Here is a 20877-nt window from a genome sequence, read left to right as displayed (position 1 = left end):
TAGAATTAACTTCTGAATGTCTGATATGACCATAACCACTGATTGAGCAAGTTAATGATGCTAAATACTAAACACATCCAAGAGGAAAATAACAGTTTTTTTCCTTCCCCCCCATTTCCAGTGGAGAGAAGGAACTCTAAGGATTCCAAATATGGCAAGATTATGACTGCTTTTCATTTAAAGTAAATTATCTATTTCCCCAATTAATTAATTTGAATTTTAACTGAAAAATCATACTTCATAAAAATTCCATTTTTCAATAATCAAATCTTTTAAACATAGACTGACATGGCAAATTAAGCTAGTGGAGTTTCTAAGAAAGCTTTGATAAGAGTGATGTAAAACAAGTACGTCTGAAGAACACACAGGAAGCCTGCCTTGTGATGTACTACATTTTTGAGATACAAAAAAAGCAAAGAGCTCTCTAAAATGACCAAGAGGATCTCTGAGGCTGACAACACCAAAGAAACAATATGGGGAGAAGAGTCAGCATTTCACAAAACAAACGAAGGAATGATTAACAGGAAAGGGCAGATACAGACATGAAAGACCTGAAAGCAAAGACAAAAAACTGGATGTTTATAGGATGTAGTGGGATAAATCAGTGCAAGGATTCATGATGAGTGCAAGGAAGACAAATCATCTTAACAACTGCATTTTGAATAGAGTGGAGAAGGTTGCTGTCATTCTCAGAGAGAGGTGGGTAATTAATCTGTGCAATAATATGAACTGAGAAACATATCTGATTTAGAAATATATCAGAAGAAAACATAGTAAGATTATAACTATATAAATAAATAATTACAAACTATAAGCTAATATATTGGATGAGAAATGGCCCAAGCATGATCAAGATTGAAAATGCTGCAAATGGGAAATGGTTTCCTCTGAAGGACAAAAAATTCAGATTTGGTCATATTAGCTTTAAATTGATAGTCATTAAACTGACAAAAAGACAAACCAGTGGAACAACTGGAGGGAGATAGAGAACCATTAGCTGGAGGGAGAGAAAAGAGACTGGGAGCAGAGAAAGGACTGAAACCACCAGTGGCACTGTGGTAAGGGACATCGAGCAGCTCAGAGGGAAACAAACAACAGAGAAGGGCTGGACAGACAGAAACACAGCTGCCAAGGATTCCCAGTAAGGACATACAGCAAGGCAGGGGTGGAAAAGGTAAAACAACAGTGGCGGTTCAGTTAAGTGGAAAACAAGGAAGGCAGTGTCTCCCAGACTAAGGCATTAAGGAGCAAAGCCAGTGCGACCCTACCAAAAGCTGTGTTTTCCTTTAGAGAGGTCTCTGCTGTTTCTGCTTCAAAAGATTGCCATGAGAAAACCTGCTAATGGGCTTTGAATACAGTGCAGTATTATGGCTAAGGTGACTTGAGAAAAATGTGCCCTACAGCTAAGTTGCAATGAGCACAGACACCTCATTAAGTGACCTCATTTTCAGAAGTGCTGAACATCCTGCAGCTCTGCCTGATCTCATTATACACTTTTTCCAAAGTGCTGGGCACTCGCACTGAGGCTGACATTGCTGAGACCCCAGCACAGTCCAGGGAATGGTCAGAGATTCAGAAGGCAAACATCCCTCACCTACTTGCTCAAATGGCAAACACTCCTTGCCTTTCTACCTCATTTTCCCATTTCTGAAAACCTTAAAAGAGAATTCAATGTATAAAACCATGGTTAAGTGAAATAATAGGAAAAAGCCCACACATTTAATGCAATGGCAAGCAGTGATTGACATCTGACCCAGTCAATTCCAGCATTTAGAACTGACAGGCAGGTTACAGACAAACCCACTGTGATCATAAAAAAGATGACACTCGAACATAATGATGCATTATTATTTTCGCTCTAAGAAAATTAACCTTATAAAAAGTCAATTGCATGCAAAAATCAAATGTATTATTACTGCTCTCAGAGAACTGCATCAGACTGGGAGTGGTTTTTTGTTCAGCATCAGATGCAAATGAAATGCACAGTAACAATACACACCAATATTAGGCAAAAATTCAGCACTGCAACAGAAAAATGCAGTATCTTCTATTTGACCCTTGAACACCTTTATCAGGTTCATACTTTAGATAGCTTGCCAGCATTCAAAGTATCATAGTCACACTGGAACTTGCAGCTTTAACAAAACTTAAATTTATTATTGCATTACTTGAGGAACATTTCTTTGAGATGTAAAGTAGCTGGTTAGAATATATCTTTCTCTCTTTTGTTCCTGTTAGAGCACGAGTCTTGTCTCAGGGGATTAAATAGGGAAATTCTACAGTATGTTTTAGGAAGAACTGTCTAATTCCAAAATCTAATCTGCCTAAGAAACAAAGGGGTCACATGCAAAAATCAGCACTTACTCCTTTTCTGCCAGGGAAGAATGACTATCACCCATTTCTTCATACTTTTTTTTTTTTTTTTCATTCTGCAGAGTGTCAGGACCTCAAGCTTTCTCCTTTAACTCACCTACGATGAGTGCTCAGTGATGCTCCAGCAGAGAGGAAAAATTCCTATCATTGCTTTTATAAAGCAGCAAGGAAACACAGCCTTCTGTCTCAGAATGTTTCGCAGAGTTCCTGTTTTACCTCCTCAGCCTGATCTCAGTCAGGCATTTCTTATCCTTGTGCTAAGCTTGAACAATATGAGCTGTCCTATTTCTGCAGGATTACTCACATGCTTAATTAGGAACCTAAGTGCCTGGCTGAAACAAAGACTTAATTTCTAACAAAAATGAGTCTCAGACACTGTGCCTATTATTTGATGGAGGACAGAAGGCAGGGAAACTTCGTGAGGAGCTGAAGCATGGCATCAGCTGATGCTCTGTGCCTTGCCACTTTGCTTCCCACCAACACACTCATCTTGAATAATGCAAACAAACATTGAAGTGGCATTGACACATGACTGACTCAGCACATGCCAATCTCAATGGGCTAAAAAGAGGAAAAGAGTGGTTTTACATCTCTTCAAAATTCAAGCACATACATGCTGAGGTTGGCAACCAGCAATAACAATGCTCTTTCAGTCAAACAAATGGCCTGCTCCTCCCGAGAAGCAGGTAAGGTAAGCAGGTTGTCCTCAAAGAGGCCAGTGCAGTACTGGAGCAGGTTGCCCACAAAGGTGGCAGAGGCTCTACCCTTGCAACTTTTCAGGACTCAGTTATGTAAAGCCATGGCTGCTCTGCTCCAGAGCCAACAATAGTCATGCTGTGAGTGGAAAGCCAGATCAGCTCACCCCAGAAGCCCTGCCAGCCCACATTCTGTGATTCTTATCTTCATTTATTTACTACCTCACTGATGGTAAAATGGCAAAATACCATTTTCTATAATACTTCCAACATATGGCAGACTACAAAAAGAAATCTGTTATTGGAACAATGTAAGAAATCTGTTATTTGCTGATCTGCTTCTCAGGTAAAAATGAAATCAAACACACTGCCTAGAGACTGCTGGCTGCTAGAAACTTTCCAAACTTTTTCGCAGGTCCCTTCCTGATAATATAAAATAATTCTTGCCATTTTTTTTTTTGGTAGGTGTTCTGGGGCTATCAGAAAAAGTCTGAAAGACTTTGTGACCTGTGAAACCTATGTGAAATTCTAACAATTCCTCATAAGCAAGTGAGGATCTTCTGCATTAGAAGTGTTCATGTTTTCCAAATATACCTGAATCAAATTTTTACATTATGTCAAAAGAGTAAGGCTTGATCTGAAAACTGCTGCACTTTGATTAGTATTTGTCCATGGACACGTGCAACACTGTTTATATGAATGCTTTGTTGGAATAAACAGGAAAATCTGCCTTTGTTTAGAAGCTAGAATTGAAGCCTTGATCTTGATGTCAGTAAAAGTCAACATAGTCACCTAAATTTATCCAGGACTTAAAATAAAAAATCATAACTGTATGCAAAGTATCTCACTAGTATGTTAGCAATCTTTAAAAATCACTAGGGAAAATACATTGAAAATAATTTTTAAATAGGCAGTTGACCCAAAGTGCTAAGCATGAAATATATATGTTAGTTAAAACTGTCATGAGATAGGACAGCAGATGGAATCGTAGACAAGCACTATTGCTGGACATAATCTCTATAATTAATTTACCAGATCAGAATTCTTGTGGAGTAAAGAAGCATACATTCACCTATCATTGCAAAGAAAAATGTGTATCTGTGGCTAAGCAGTCTCAGGAGTAAATCTTTCTAAGCTTAAACTATTTTCTGCCTTTTGGAGCTGTGCAACTTTTTCCAAGGTCACTCACACATGGAGTTTAGACACTGAGGCCATGATTTTGTCATTACCACAATATTGGCATCCTACATATAGTAGAATAGGAAATTATATCTTCATAGTCTATTCATCCATTCTGGTTGCATTGGGTTTATTTTTTTCCATTTAAAAAATGTTTCCTTGGACTACATATAAGCTATCAGATAAAAGTAACCAAACTTTATCACTGCATGTAGTGATCCATCTGCTGCACAACTGGTGTAACAAAGAGCAGGTAAGTAAAGGTATGTTCTTATTTCCTGACGTTTTAATGAAAACTTACTGCTTAAAAAGGAAGTATCTGTCATTTGAAATGCTAGTCTTCTCAGAGTCAGTGGGAGCTTTTTCATTGATTTTAAGTAAGCCAGATTCTTCTTTTTAAAAAAATTCTCTCAACTTTCTGCTTCTTTTCAAGTACTCAGCAAAGAATGCTGAAATGGTCCAACACTCCTGCAGACTTTTTAAGAGGTTTCTCTTACATGCTCAAAACATTACAACAACAACAACAAAGTATCTAGAAAACAGTATTCTGAGAAGCAAGTTCTGTAATTTAATGGCATATTCAAATTTTGGTTGAAAAAATCCCAGTCCATTCTGGGGCAGAATGTCATTCTCAGGTAACACAGAGGTAATATCTTTGAAGTCAGCAAGACAGTTTAATGTGCATGTAAGTGAAGCCAACAAGTTTATTCTAGTCTTTAAAATTACACATGTACATTCATGTAGCTACTGTGATCAGTGTGTTTTTGTAGTTGCACTTTGGTAGGGGCATTGTACTGAATTTGCCACAATAAAAGAGAGAACTTTTACTTAGGATAGCTCTGTATCTGAAAACAAAAATACTAAAACAACTCGCTACACCCAAAGCTACACTCTTATTAAAGTTCCAGGTAGCATTTAAAATAAAAAGATCTAATTTAAAGGCTATCCTTAATAAGGGATTTAAAAGCCAATATTTGTCTTAGATCTGTGCAACTCTATTAGAAAATACGTTTGGAACAAAGCAAAAGAGCATAAAATATGCACTTCTGCACTGCACTCTATGTAAATGATTTTTCTAAAGGCAGACGGGAAGGTTCAAAGAGCTGATAATGCTGTCTCCAACTTCTAAACCACCACTTCAAAAATCAGCTTCTATTGCTAAGGATCAAAAATATTATTATCTTGAAGTGATTTGGTGACCCATATAAAAAGACAAGTATTTTCAAGCTTGACCTTTAGTAAACATACAAAGCATTAACCTCTACCTCTGAAATCCTTTCTGAGAATCTCAGCAGAGAAACCATGAAACCCAGGAGCTGCACACTTGTAAGACAGTGGAGAGAAACTGGCACACATAATCCTGCTGCCTTTGTTCTGTGGAAATCCATAGAAGTTCAGGTTTTGCTGCTGTCCCATAGAGTAATTTGTACAAGCATCTAATAAATGTATGTCTTCCTTCCAAACAAAAAAGGAGAAAATACTTAACACTGACACCTTGGTAAGGTGCTAAGATTACTCAAATTGATTGTATACTCACAGTATGATTTCCATATTGGAGGCTGGTATTCTTCAGCATCTAAAACAGAAACAAAAAGGGAGAAAGAAATCAGTCATTTGGCCACTGGGTCAAACTGTCAGCATGCATTTTTCTGCTGAGAGACCTCTTCTTGTCAGCAAAATTCACATTTCTTTCCCAAGAGAGATGATAGCCTATTTACAGTGCAGTTTGCTATGTGAGAGAAGAATACAAATTTCAACCACTTGTGGATCCAATGGGCTTTTCCCAAATTATTCAACTGTAAAACAAATTATTTTTTTACCGATTTGCACTACTCACCAGTATTTTAAAAATAATTAACTGGACTAATAACTACATTATTTATTTGTTTACCTGGCATGATAAACAGATAAATCACTACAGGTTTTCAATGTGGTTTCTAACCCCACTAGTAAGACTTGAAAATGAGCATAAATGAATAACACATGCAGGGGCTAAAGAGATGCACAGCTCAGGTTGGACTTGGATGCACAGACCTGACAGCATCAATGAAAGTCAACTACGCTTCTTGAACCCATATGTAATTGGCATATTTTCCAGAAGCTGAATCAACAAAAACAATATGAAAAATATAGGAAAAGGAAAGACTACAAAACCTGCCATTACAAACAGGTTACATTATTCTAACATTATTGACTAAATGGGCACAAAGAGTTGGTATTTTTTCCTAGTGACCATTCCACAGGGAGGTTTCCAGCTCTCTAGGAGAAAGCAAATTGCTGTAACCTACAGAAATCCCAGCAGGAGCCAAGCTGGAGCAGAAGGAGCAACGCCAGTGACAAAGGGTGGGGTACTGGGTACTAGTTTGGCTCTGAACTGTCATGCTGCCAAAAACTTTAAAGTAATTTACCATGGGTATGTCATTAACTTGCCAAAACTGTGCAGGTTAATTAAGGTATTTGTTATTTACTAAACTTCTACTTAAGTTATGCTAATACAGTTCAATTATAGTTGCATAGCTCATGCTTCTTGTCTATTTACATATATACAACTACTTTAAATATATCCCTGCAAAAGCCTGTTTACTAGGAATTTTAATCACTAACTACCATCTGCCATTTTTAACTCTATTGTTTTAGAAGATGATAAATCCAGCAACAATCACAGTTACTGCCTGGAAGAGCACCCTGCCACAATTTATAGATCTATTGACTGGGAAACCCATTCAGTTTCAGTTTCAACTGAATCCACCTCTCAACTCGAGCAAAGTTCAAAATGTTCCCAGACTAACAGAGTTATACTGTGCTGTGGCAATCCAAGAGTAATTAGCTTGCAAGTTCATTATGCAGAAGACTTATTTTAAATTGTATGAGGCTATTCATGAGATGAATGAAATTTATCCATAAAAGAAATAATTTTTTTATCTTCTCAAATTTTAATAGTATTATGTCACTATTTTTTCCCCCCAAACATCTATTGCTTCACATATAGTTTACCACAACACCATAATATTGTGTATTAAATTCTTCTGTCAATACTTCTGTGCACTGCAAGAGAATTTTGGAATTTCCTTCTTCACTTACTATATTTTTCCAATAGAAGAAACACTGAGATAATGCAAATATCTTATTATCTATACTTGTGACTTCAGATAAGGAAGTAAAAGGGGGAGAAACAATGAAAAACCAATGAGTATTAGTTGTTGCTTTAGTCTTCCAAATTAATTAAAAAGTGCACAGTAAATTCAACAGTGAAAGCTGATGTACAAATGGCCATAAAGTGATTCATTAGTTGGAGACAAACTAATAGTGAGGAAACACTGTAGCCAAATGGAGATTTATCCAGGAGATAAATCATAACACAAAACTCCCAATGATTGCATTTGATTTGTCACAGTTATGAATCTGTCAGCCCTGGAAAGTGTGGACAGAACTATTCCTCAATAGCTAAAATAATTCTAAAAGACAGCACACTGAGAGGAAACCCACGTGTCACCAGTGCCATGTTCACCATTACTGGTGAGGTACTGCCACATCCTCTGCGATGCCTTCAGCTGAAAGCATGTCCCTAAATCACAGGAACAAAATGCCATAGTGATAGTACTTATAGAGTTTATTGTCAAGCTATTTGATGGCATCCATTTGTAGGGAAATAAAGAATAATTAGTTTAAATACAACTTGGAGACAAGGGTCATGGTTGAGGATCAAGGAGATGTCTAATGGAACCCAGATAGAAACATCTTTCTTCCTTTGTGGCAGGAAGATGCTGAACCCCTGTTTAAACAAGTCTCATCCTTCTATGGTAAAGTTTTAGGACTCCCATCCTGGTTGACTAGGTTAGACTGAACTCAACCATTCTTAAGTCTGAGGTCAAAAGAAGAAAATCTTGCCTGAGCAGATTTGATAACTATTATTGCCCTTTTTGAAATTTCTGTTTTTCTGTATTTTGTTTTTCCTCTGTATTACACAGCAGCTTTACTCATTAAATTGTGTTCCACTCTCCATCATGAAACTTTGAACAGCAGTTCTGGCTCACAGAAATTAACAATACAAGTTTGGGTGGTTGGCTCAGTTACTACAAGTCACCTCTACACACAGCTTGTGTTTTCAGTTCTGCACATGGTAACAGTCTCAGCAAGGACAACAAACCTCAGTTTTGAGCCACTTAGCAAAAATCAATCAATCAATCAATCAATCAATCAGTCAATCAATCAGACTTGGCACAAATGACAAATTCCCTGCATTGATGTCTCATGAAATGATATCCCTCATATGAACTTTGATCGTAACGACTATCAAAGCTGTGACTGGCAGCGTGGGGAAAAGGGTTCACTGAGGTACTCTCAGGTGATAAGACAGGGTCTTTCCTATTGCTCTTTTCTTGAAAGGTTCATATTTTCTACAGTGACTCCTTGTCTAGATTCAGAAAATGTGCCAGCTAAGGTTGAAAGCAGTTGTCAAAGGAGAAACTCAGATCACAAGATGAGTAACAGCTCTGAAAAACCCAACAAAATATCCCAATGTCATCTGTGACATACTTTTATGAATGTTAGGATAAGAAAGACTCCCTGTAAAAGAATTACAGAATGTCCAGTTAAGGTATTTTTAAAATTCTTTTAAGTTTTCTAAAAACTGTATCATAAATGACCTTGGCAAAACCACAAAACCTGCAAAGACTAGAACTGCCAAAAAAACCATGAGAGAATTCCACAAATAATATTACAGGCAATACTGTTAACTAAAAGCTTTGAATCATATCGACTAGGAAAGTGAATATTTATTAAGCCTAAAGAAGTACTAGAAGTCTGTATGCTAAATAGAAGGGCAGAAGGAATGCAGAATGCTGACTCTTGAGGAATATTACAGCTATGAGAAGGTTTCTCATAATGCAAAATTGACAAAATAAGATATTGGAGAAAATTGTCAAACCAAAAATTATACTTGGAACTGGAAAATGGGACTAAGGAAAAAAAAAAAGATTTTTCTTCACTTTATTTGCTTTACTCTTCACAGAGCAGAGAAGATGAAAAGGATCTTAGGAAAAATACTTTCCTAAAGCTGATGGAACCCTTAAAGCTGAGTAAGTGTAGAAAGACTAACAGTAATGGGAGGACTGAAAAGTTGGCAAAGCTTTAAGCAGACAGATAAAAATTAAAACTACGTAAGATTTTTTTTTAAAGCAATGTGAAGACAGAATACAGTATTATTGCCAATAGCGGGCAGTAAAGGGTTAATACATTACTCAGAGCCATTATTAAGCAATTTCTTAGAAATGATCTTATATTAAGTATATTGCAAGTAAATTCATCCATGGACTTCAACCCTTGCTCTTCACTGAGCCTGGCCCTGTACCAAAGCGACACCTTTCTGGATGTAGTTGTGAAAGACAGAAATGACAGAATTGATTTTTACTACTTCCTTGTACTTTGTGAAAATGATCATGCAATGCCAACATGTGGGTTTGTGCTACCAGCACCAGGTCTGATATGGCTAAAGCAGATCTAATAAGAAACTAAGTTCAAAATGATTCTCTGACTATCATGACTGGTAATGCACTGAAAAACATAAACTATTTTACAGGAGAGCCCACAAATCACACCACATTAATCAAATATTTATTACTTATAAGTGGTATTTCTAAGCATAAGGAAAATAGCAACAAATATCCATACTATAGCTATATGCCATGCCCAGTTCTAAAAAGTATTAGTGATTCCAATGACAGTACAGAGTAAAGCAGACTAGCAGCAGGACAGCTACCAAAGGGGAACTGTCATTATTTGCTGATTTCTTATAGTCTCTATGAAAAAAGAGTAAAGCTTTTCTTTTTTTGCCTTTGTCCTTACTAAAGGATTAGAAAAAAATATTTTGCAGTTCACCTTGGAAGAACTGCCTCAGCCTGGATTCTCTGCCACCATTGTCTGAATTTTGGACTTCCTTTCCAGTAAGAACTAATTTTAAGACTATGACCTGCATGTGCAAGGAAAGACAGTTGTGTGTGAGGAAAAGCCAATCTGGAAGCCACTGGTTTACTGGCAGTGTGCAGATAAATGATTCACCGGATGAACAAGTCTAGTTACTAATTTTTTAATCTTCTACTGTTATTTTAGGACTAAGACTAATAATTATGAGTGTTTTAATGCCCTTTGTATATTTCCTTTAAAGAGTTTTTCACAGGTTTACCACGTACACTTTCATATTTATTGCTTTGTTTCCAAAACATTAAGTTAGCATATATTATTAAATAGATTTTTCTGATTTTTATATATGTAATTATATATAGAATAGAAGACTGCTTGGTAAGAGCTTCTGTGAGAGATAAACAGTGTTTGCACTCTTTATGGACATGGTTTTTTTCAATATTTTTCTTGGCCACTGAATGATTAGGGTTGGAAGGTACCTGTGGAGGGGATGTTACCCAAACCCCCTTCTCAAGCATAGCCACCTATAACCATGTCCAGACAAGTCCTGAGTATCTCCAAGGATGGAGACACCACAACCCCACTGGGCAACCTGTGCCAGTGTTTGGTCACACTCACAGTGAAGAGGTATTTCCTGATGTTCTGACAGAGCCTCATGTGTTTCATTTTTGTGCCCATTGCCATTGGTAATGTTACTGGACACCACTGAAAAGAGCTGTTTTTGTTCTCTTTGCACCCTCTCTTCAGGTATTTATACACTTGGATAAGATTTCCCTGAGCCTTCTCCTCTGCAGGTTGAACAGTCCCAGCTCACTCAGCCTTTCCTGATAAGAGAGTTCCTCCAGCCTTGCAAAGCCTTTGTGGCCCTTTATAAGAATCTCTCCAGCCTGTCCACAGCTCTCACACACTGGGGAACCCAGCACTGGACACAGCAATCCAGTTGTGGCCTCATCAGCACTGAACAGATGGGGAGAACCACCTCCCCTTTGACCTGCTGGCAGTGATGCTCCTAATTGCAGCCCAGGATCCCACCAGCCACCTTCAAGGGAAGGATACATTGCTGGCTCATTTTGAACTTGGGGTCCAACAGAACCCCCAGGTCCTTTTCTGCCAAGCAGTTATCCAGGTGTGTGGTTCTTGGCATACACACCTGGATGGAGTGGATTCAGACTAAAGTGAATGGAGACTTAGTGGATTGAGACTAAAGTGAAAGAGTAGTAAGGGGGCTTCTTTAGGGGGCACCAGTTCTTTTCTGACACATAAAACATAGATCCATTCTTTGGTTTCCACTCTGTGATTAGAAAAATACGAATTACAGCAGTTTGTTTTTTTCTTATCTGATCCCCTACTGGCTAATCTTATCCTGGTGAAGGGCTGGTTTAATTTATTTTGCCCTCTCAACAATTAATATACACACATACACAACTATGTCACTTTGCAGTCATTTTGCAAACTACTTTAAATTGAGATGTTTTTCTATGTTTGATGGCACTCATTTGGGATATACTTTGGACATCATGATGCCTTCTATTACATATGGTAACTACCCTGACAGACACATCTAACCACTCTAAGAAAGAATATTCTCATTTTCAAAGTTGCAAATGATCATACTGTCAAATAAGTCCCCCACTCTAAATCCTGAAAAGTCACTGCTACTGTGAAGAGGAAAATTACCTCTCTTGCAATTAATAATTAGCATGGCACTGTTGAAATATTTCAGCATGTCAAAAACTCTGTTTAATGTTTCATTCAGAATGAATAGTTGCCCATGGAGGAGCGAGCAGTTGCCAGCTTTATCACTGAACTTTCTCATCACAAGTACATGGACAGCTAAAATATGGAATGAGATTTCAGTTCTTGTCTTAATGAGGCACTTTAGCTTTCAGCATAAGGTACAGAAATGATCAAATTGTTTACTTGCAACACAGTTCATAATTGGTGTATTAATTCATATGATGGGAGCTTCCCACTGTGCTGTTCTCTCCTAAAAAAATAAAAATCAGCAATAGTGTGTAATTTAAATGTCAAAAAAAGCTCACAAAAGGGTGGAGTTCTCCCTCACACAGCAATTAGACTGAAACAGTAAGCTGTTAATAACCACAATATAAATTGACAGCTATTTTCTATCTTTTCCTTTTGCCTACCACAAACTTGCTATTAGAAGCCACTGCTCTGAAGGTAGATCATTTAGCCAGTTCTATGAATCAGGGTCATTCCAAATTGTGTTCTCTCCTGCTTTTGCTTCAGATTTCAAAACTGTATCTTTCCACTCACAGACAGGTGGTCAGTCCCTGGTTACTCTTGTTTAATGCATGTGTCTGTTTTACTAAAATGCAGGTAAAAGATCATGCAAACAGGCAAACCTGATAATTTAGAAGAGTTACCAAGTATCAAATAAAATATGAGTTTGAAGTATGTGAGTTATTAGAGATGTACTCCAGCAGATCACAGGATATTTGAATGTTTTAAATCCACAGCTAAACTGGTATAACAAAATTATAAGGAGCCATGGGTCTTCTGTAGTGGGTGAGTGGTGTTCAGCTAGCTATGACCATCAGATTGGATCAATATCCCATTAATTAAAAAAATCTGCCTCTCTATTCTGCACATATTTAAATATAATCAAAAGCATTGAAAATATAATTTTAAATTTGGAAGTTGAGAAAGAATAATCAGAGTTCTCAATAGGAATAGAAGAAGTGGAAAAGGGAAGGGTATATCTGTACAGTTCTAATTTTCAAACTCTCTTTAGGAGTCTAGTCTTTCTTAGGGCCCAGAAAATAGAATTAAACAAGCTCTTCCAGAGTGCAAATCCAAAAAGTTTACAGAGATCTAAGCAAGCTGATAAAAATGTTCCCAATGCTTTAAATATTTCCTGGGAAATATGCAAGATTTAAGAATGCAGAGGAGTAGTCACACTACCTAATCTTAGACAGGTAAGTCCTTTTAAATGCTGAATCACACTGATTCTATTTCCCTTGGATAGCATTTAAGAAGCTCCATAATCTAAGTGTTCTGAAAGGTTTTTTTTCCCCTGGAGCAATAATGAAGTATTTCCCTATATAGATTATTAAAGATTGGTGTCTAAAAACTAGAAAGGTGGACAATGAAAAATCACCAAAAGTATCTGCATCCTTCATTGTCAAAATTATTTAGGAATAAGCACATGACATGTATTAAATTAAATCACATTACCAAACCTCCTATCTTGCACAGATATACTTTAGCTTCTAACTAATGACCAGTTAGTTCCTGGCTGAAAATCAAAACCAGATAATCAGCTGGCATATCTGAGCATAGTTCTGATCCAGTAATTTTATCACTGTATAGGATATGGCAACACATTTCCAGTTTTTACTTACTGCATCCTAAAACCCATCCCCCACAGCCTTCCAGCCAGTGATCCCTGGACTCAGCAAAGCAGTTCAGGCATGGTAGGAAAGAGCATATGACAGAAGTAGCTACAAGTTATAATAGCTACAATAATGCCAAAAATGGCATTAAAATGGTCATCATTAAGTATTTAAATTAGAACATTTATGTTGAAGTGTTGCCAGCACATTCCCAGTTCCAGAAATTCACTCATACATTGACATGATACCCCTTTATCTGGCTTATCAAAACAACCAGCACATTCCCTGAAAACTTATTAACCTTTAGCAAAGTCAAAATCATTGCTTTTGGTAACTCTGTTATTTTTGACATGAGTCATTTTATCATCCCTCTAAGCAGGGTACAAGTGTCTGTCTGTTCAAGGATGTGAGGTGGTTCTAGTCCTGCAGCTGACTGTGGTGGCTGTTCATTTGCTTTTAGGGATCATCCCCACTGCCCCATGTAGCTCTGCATTTGCCCCTCTCTGGATACAAAAGTATAAGCATTTCTCACTGGAAAGACTGAAACTGCATACTCGAAATGGAAATCCACAGGGGATGTGCATATTCCAGGAACCTTAATGAACTCTGTGGCCTAAAGAAACCTTCAAGCCTTGGAAACCAGAGATGAGAACTATCCTGTCATTTAGAGCAGGCATAATGATTTGCAGAAGAATAAAATCTTAGCAAATAATAAGATTTTACTTTGGCTTGCTTTTCAGGTCCTGTAGTATTGCTGCAGCATTTGCATCTCTACATTAAAACACGAAAAACAGGAAAAACACCACCCACCTGCAAAACATATTTATCATTCCCACAACTCCTGGATAAAACTTGGAATAAATTGGACTACTAGGATAAGAAGCAGCACTGTACCTATATACCTCCCCTATTAGAAAAATGTGACACTATTAATCACATTCTTTGGAGGGCAGTTTTATGTAAGTGTATCAACTACCTTCAAGGCCAGTTAAATTATTTTTTTATGTGAGGTTAGTCTCTGAATCTTCAACTTTTCTAAGAAAACAGGTTTTCTTAGAAAATAAGGCCAGGTATTACTGAGGCACCCACTTTCTCATCATGTATGTTGTGCAGTTGGACAAACACTTCACAGATGTATTCCATTCTATCATCATCCATTATTTAACTGATCTCCCACTACAGCTGCTCCTGCTCTTACTACTTTGCACCTAAATACTGGAGAATAGTTGACCTTAAAATTCAGTTCCATGATAGTATGTTTACACTGAGAAGAACCTTATGTCTTAGGAAGATCTATATAACTACACCTTCTTCTCTGCATTATTAGCCATAAAATGATTACTACCTGTACTTAAAATACTATAATGGAGTATTTGTCCACAGAGGAATATGGTTTATGTATTGTTTCCTTACTTAGGAGGAATTTTAATTGCCTTGTGGAAGTCTATAATTCTTACAAGGGCTTTTTACTACAGCTTGGCACTTTAACAGTTGATAATGAGTTCTTACAGTCTCATATATTTACAAAATACCTTGTACGAAACCCTATAAAATTTAAAATACACTTAGGTCCTCCACAAGGTTTATCAATCTAACCAACATGACTGTGATGCCTGGGCATAGGTGAGACAATTCCTCTTTGCAAAGTGCAAAGTTGACAGCATTTTCCGCAGAGCAACTTTGGCCAACAGCATGTCTGATGAGGCCAACACCAGTCTCTCTAGCATTTTCTTTGTCAAATTAAAACAATTCCAAACTGGTGCTCATAGGACAACTGGACGAGTGGCATTGAGTGAGAGGACAATTTAGCCACCCACAATGTAGAAAGGAAGATGCAACTGCAGCCTGGATAATATCCCCGTTTCCTACTTTGCAAATTTTAAAGATGCAAATAGCACAAGAATACTGTGTTTAAGTGTCTTAGAACACATGAAATTTCTTTACATGCTAAAAGTAGATCAAATAGACTGGTAACTCCTATATAAAAATGGATTTTGCTTCTGTGTAATCAGAGATAGGCTGGTTATTTTCACATAAATAAATTACAAGGGAAGGAGAAAGAACAATTTTTCTCATAACTTTTCTGGAATTGTTCTTCACACCTGTAATAATAGCAAATAAACTTTGTTTCTTATACCACTTATCTTACAGAAAGTCTCAAAAGATGGTGAAGCTAGTGCTTAAAAGCACATTCATCATATCTTCTATACCCTCTTCCATCCTATTATTTTTAAAGACACACCCACTTGCCACAATTTTGAACAAACCGTCTAACTCATTCCCCTGAAACACTTTGTGTAAGGACAATTAATTATGAATAAGGTTATGGTTTTGGCACAGTAGTACTTAGTATATTTCATTGCAAAGGCTCAAGGAAAAGAAGCAATAGTCATCAAAAACTTTGCAAATGTATTTGCTGTAAGCTTCCAGCAGGTAAATAATAAACAATATTGAATACAATACCATTAAGTCAGTACACTTTCTACTGTGATTTATACCCCGAATGGTGAAGTTTAGACATCAAATATCCTCGTTTTTATTTTCAGTGGGCCAAAATCAGTGCTTGATCTATATGATCCAGCGCAGTCTTCCCTTTAAACAGCAAATGAGTCAGAATTCTTTAAATGCCATAGCATAACCACAGCCTCGATGATGAAACCTGGCCAAATGCAAGGCAGAATTACAGAAGCTGTTTTGTCCTTGTGCCCAAGCTCCCAGGGCTCACATGGAGGTACCAGTACTCTGGCAGATCAATACCTCTGGACGCAAAAAAGATGCTTTCCATCATTTGCTTCTCAGTAATGAAACCAAGGAGAGCTTTGTTCTTCTGATAACACACTGATCTTCATCCAAGCAAGGTTCACGTTGGAGCATTTCATTACTCCCAAAGGACAAACATGTGTCTACATGCTCAGAGACTCAAAACTGACTAACGTTCTCTGGAGCACAGAGGGGAGAACAAAAAAAATTCAAGCTTTTCCTTTGGAAGGATCTGGCAAATGTCCAAAGCAAAATGATGCCATTTTTTTTAAGCTAAGGGGAAGGGCTGGTGCTGAGCAAGAGCTGCAAGTCTTAGTAGCAAGCCACCACTCTGCAGTTCTACTCTCATCCTGGGAGACATGAAAGCTGGGATGATCTAATTCACTCATGTCCAACATCACCAGAGCTAGGATGGGTATTTCATCTTGGAAATACACCAATACATGTGTATCTTTTTCTAAAAAGTTTTTCCTGCTTTTCCTGAATGTTTGCTATATCATACAGGAAAGCCTGCCAGAGCTTGTCAGATCATTCTAGTAGCAAAACCTCCCAAAATACCAATTTCCTTGAGAGCCCAGAGGATAAGGTTGCTGGTTGTCTGTGAGTTTATTGGCAACATCAGTTGTAACTAATGACTCAGACAGTGTATTGCCAAACAACTCGCCCCAAAGGAAGCTGAGGTTTTGCCAGGTTTTTGCTTAATTTCATCAACATTTTTTGATGCTCACAAGGGAGATAGTGAGCAACTGTGTCAGCTTTGTGCATCAAATATAAAAATATTCAACAGCTCTAAAATACACATTTATTTTAAACTTCTATTTCTTGTTCTTATTATTTTCAGGGATAGCTAAAGGTATACCATATAATCTGAGAGAGTAAATATGCCTGCTTATGACAGCAGAAAATAGACCTGAATATTAAAAAGAAACACATCTCAGGAGGCAAGGGCAGTGAGACTTTAATCCAATTTGCAAGATAAAAGCTAACCAGACCACTTACTATTGCCATCTGATAGCATTCAATATAGCTTGAAATTCATTAATAGGCTAGGTAATGTAAGTACAGTGCATGTATACAAATTTAATTCTATTAATTTCTACATTAGAAAAATTTAGTGAAAGAGGAGAATAATTATAAGGCAGTCTTACCAATCTGTGGAAAAGGCATAGAAAAACCAGTCTAAACCTCAGAAGAATAATTATCCCATGAGACTCCCACCTCCTGGGAGTGCCCATTATTGTGCTAGAAGAACATAAAACTGACAGCTATTCAGAAAGACCTCCAGAGCAATTTTGGCTTAGCTCTACTGCTTATCTTACCTTGTCATCTTTTTAGGATATATACGAGCTTCCAGCTAACTTACCAATATTGTGTTTTATTTTTACAAGCAAGCAATAAATGCTTCTTTTATAGCATATACTTTGCTTAACAGTGCAAATGTTGCAAAAATGCTTATGCATCTTAAATAAAAGGTCATTCAAATTTAAACAGCTTTATAGAGTAATAATATTTCACTTAGATCTGCCTACTAACTGCTGACTGCTTAGTCAGATTAGGTGGAACTCTAAATGAAAGAGAAGCAAAGCATTTTATTATCATTAAATATTCCCAATATTGGCAGCATTTGGAACCCAAAATCAGGCTTGGTGTTATGTCCAACTGCTAACAAGTATGGCTTAAAAATAAAACACAGCAGTTGCTGACCTAAAAGTGCTTGTGATTATTGTGTGTGGCAAGCATCCAACACATAAAAGAGATGGAAAAGGAATAGGGTAACAAGAGTGCTATCCATGTCAGCCATAAGTATCAGTCACACAGCACCCTCCCATAACTATTAAGAGAGTAGTTTCATCTGAATGTAATGAAAAGATAAATAGAAAACAGAAGAAGATGTCCATAAAAAAATAAATTAACCAGCTCAGAGCAGCACATAAATACACTAGAAATAACTTAGGATAAGCTGATTTATTATTACATGAGATAGGTTTGCTTATAAATGTTAAGAAAAATGGTGGAGATTTAGTTTCTTCTGAGAGGACAAGGAAAAACAACTTCAATATATTTATGTTACATTTTTATAGAAGTGACACTTCACATAAATAAAATAATTATTTTGGATCAAGGTTTTATAATAACCTATCTCTACTGAAGAGTGAATTATTCTAAAGCAAACTGCAGCTCACCCTGGGCATATCCTTTCCTGCTTAAGGTGCAACAGAGAACAGCAGCTGACTTCATTGTATTTTCAAAGACATAGCCTATAGCCTATTGCTCAGCAGTTTGATTTCAGTGCATCATTTCATCTGATGCCAGTCAATTTACTTACACTGCTGCTGTGCAAAGCGTGGTCCGGGGACCCCAAATGGTATACATTTTAAACCGATAAATGCTTCTTTTCTGAACCTAATTTATTATCTAGAAGAACCACATTTCCTCCCAGCTTCTCACTCATTAGGGTCCAAGACTCAGTCCCTGGCGGCATGAGGAGGCCAGATTTGAGAGCAGTCATGTATATCTGATGAGGTCCGTGAGGCACCCGATTGGTGCCATTAGACAGTGAAATCCAGGAGAATGCCAAGTTCTGCCGCAGGCAATTTGCGATGACATAACCCTTGGATAGGAGGAGATGTGAAATGTGAGCTTCCATCAAGCAACCCAGTGGTTGTGTACAAAAGTAGTGGAAGAATATTAACATGAGGTGGTTCTTCATGATCATCAGCTGCAAATCACACATCCCCAAGAAATGCATTGCAGGCGCTTCTAATACAGCAGGAGAGCCTTGTACAAATGTTATTCTTAAAACACTCACTTGAAAATGCTTCAGTGTTTTTATAACAACGAGAGAAACAACTGATTAGGTGCCAAAATGGTTTGATACCATCTCTGAAGAAAGGCTTTTCAGTTCTTATGGTTTCTCTTAAAACAGTTTCAGCTTTAGGTTGCAATGTCCTTCAAACTACAAGTATCTTTTTGTACTGGTTCCAACAAGGATTTCAGAGCTGAGCCCTGACTGTTCCTGCTGTTCTACAGAAGTGTTATTTTTTTGCATATCCTAGACTGGTGCACTATATTCATGCACTATTTATTCTGCATCTCAATTATTATATTTATTGTCTTCTGGACAATAGGTAAGAAATCCTTGCATGGTTTACATAAAACAGACCACAAAATATGTATTAGCTTAAAATCTATCAATAAGTGAATGTAATATAATAAAATAGTATAATTAGTACTGAAGGAACACCTCCTAAGGGGTAAAAGATGAATGCAGCCTAAAATTGAGACCTCCATGATGTCTCAACTCAATAAAAAAAATTATATCCAAGATTGCCAAACTTTGATTTATGAAACCTACAACTGCTCCATTGATTTCAGTAGGGTGAGAGTGATTTATTTCAGCCAAAGAGCTGTCCACAGTCATATATAAGAATTGTGAGCTCAGAAATCCCAGTGGTCATGGTGTTAAACTGCAGATGGTTCTCATGTTCTTTTGGTAAGCTCAGTACCAGCGACTGCAATATATTCTACTTACCTTTACCAATTAGAATATTTTTATTCATGCACTATATAATGCTAATCAGAGCCTGCCACTCTCATTACCCCTTACAGTCCAGGACTCTTGCCACTGAAAGGGCACTTGATCTTTGCATGTCCAGATCTACAGAAGTACTCTCCTATGACAGAATTTACATGCACTGCTAAAACACTAAAGATTAAAAGCACCTATGGAACTACAGAAGTCTATTCATCAAACTATACACTAGACAAATACAGATTCTGCCTGAAAAGAAGTGAAAGAAGTGAAAGCAATTTTTCTGCCTGAAAATCACTGAAAGAAGTGTCCAGTCTGATGGGAAAAAAAATCCCAAACAATTATTAAAAACCTCTTTAAAACCTAACCTAAAATCTACCATGATCCCAAAATAGAAGCGGTATCAAACACATTTTAACTCAAATCCATTTTAAGTCAAATTCCTTCATCCTTAAATATAGGCAAGATAACTTTATTTTATAACAGAAAGCTTAATCTTTACCTATAATCAAAATAAAAGACAGTACACCTGACCAAACACCAGTGCTATACAATCAGATTCTGAAATTGATGTGTTTCCAATGATTATATCCTAATGTAGATAAAAAGGTTTATTGAAGTCCAACTTTCTTTTTTCTGAATATACTCATATACATTTACCAGCATATATAGATGTAGATTTCTCTGCCATATCTACTTATTATTGTTTGGTCTTTATTTTTACACATATGATCAGTGTACTACACCCCCCTCACATGCTCAATACAACTCTTTTGATCTCTTATAGTTTCACTGGACTTTTCATAATACATGAATCACTAAGTTTTCTTCCTTCTTTGCACTGACTTCCAAAATAAATTTTATGGTTTTTCAATTTTTTATTCAGAGTTTCATGGGTCCAGCTAGACAAAAGACAAACCAGCAATACAGTTCAGGGATGTAATAGGAGGGAACACCCTGGCATCTAACAACTATAGATAGTTTGCAATTAAAGGACAAAACTCAATCTTCAGACATTGAATTTAATTTCTAACTCTTCCAAATGCTCCTTGTGTTATGCTCC

The 20877-nt window shown here is 37.0% G+C and overlaps 1 protein-coding gene across 1 annotated transcript in view; it reads right to left on the bottom strand.

Moving 5' to 3' along the window:
• The window catches only part of CHN2 (chimerin 2), a 158378-nt gene that overhangs the window by 87444 nt on the left and 50057 nt on the right, over positions 1-20877 (bottom strand). Inside the window, exon 2 of the mRNA XM_021538178.4 lies at positions 5785-5823. Within this exon, the coding sequence (XP_021393853.1) occupies positions 5785-5823 (39 nt within the window). The remainder of the gene's footprint in view (positions 1-5784; positions 5824-20877) is intronic.

Source organism: Lonchura striata, chromosome 2, assembly GCF_050655825.1.
Source record: "Lonchura striata isolate lonStrDom1 chromosome 2, ASM5065582v1, whole genome shotgun sequence".
Taxonomy (NCBI): Eukaryota; Metazoa; Chordata; class Aves; order Passeriformes; family Estrildidae; genus Lonchura; species Lonchura striata.
Note: the sequence above shows the minus strand (reverse complement) of the source record. Positions and strands in the feature narration are given on the sequence as shown.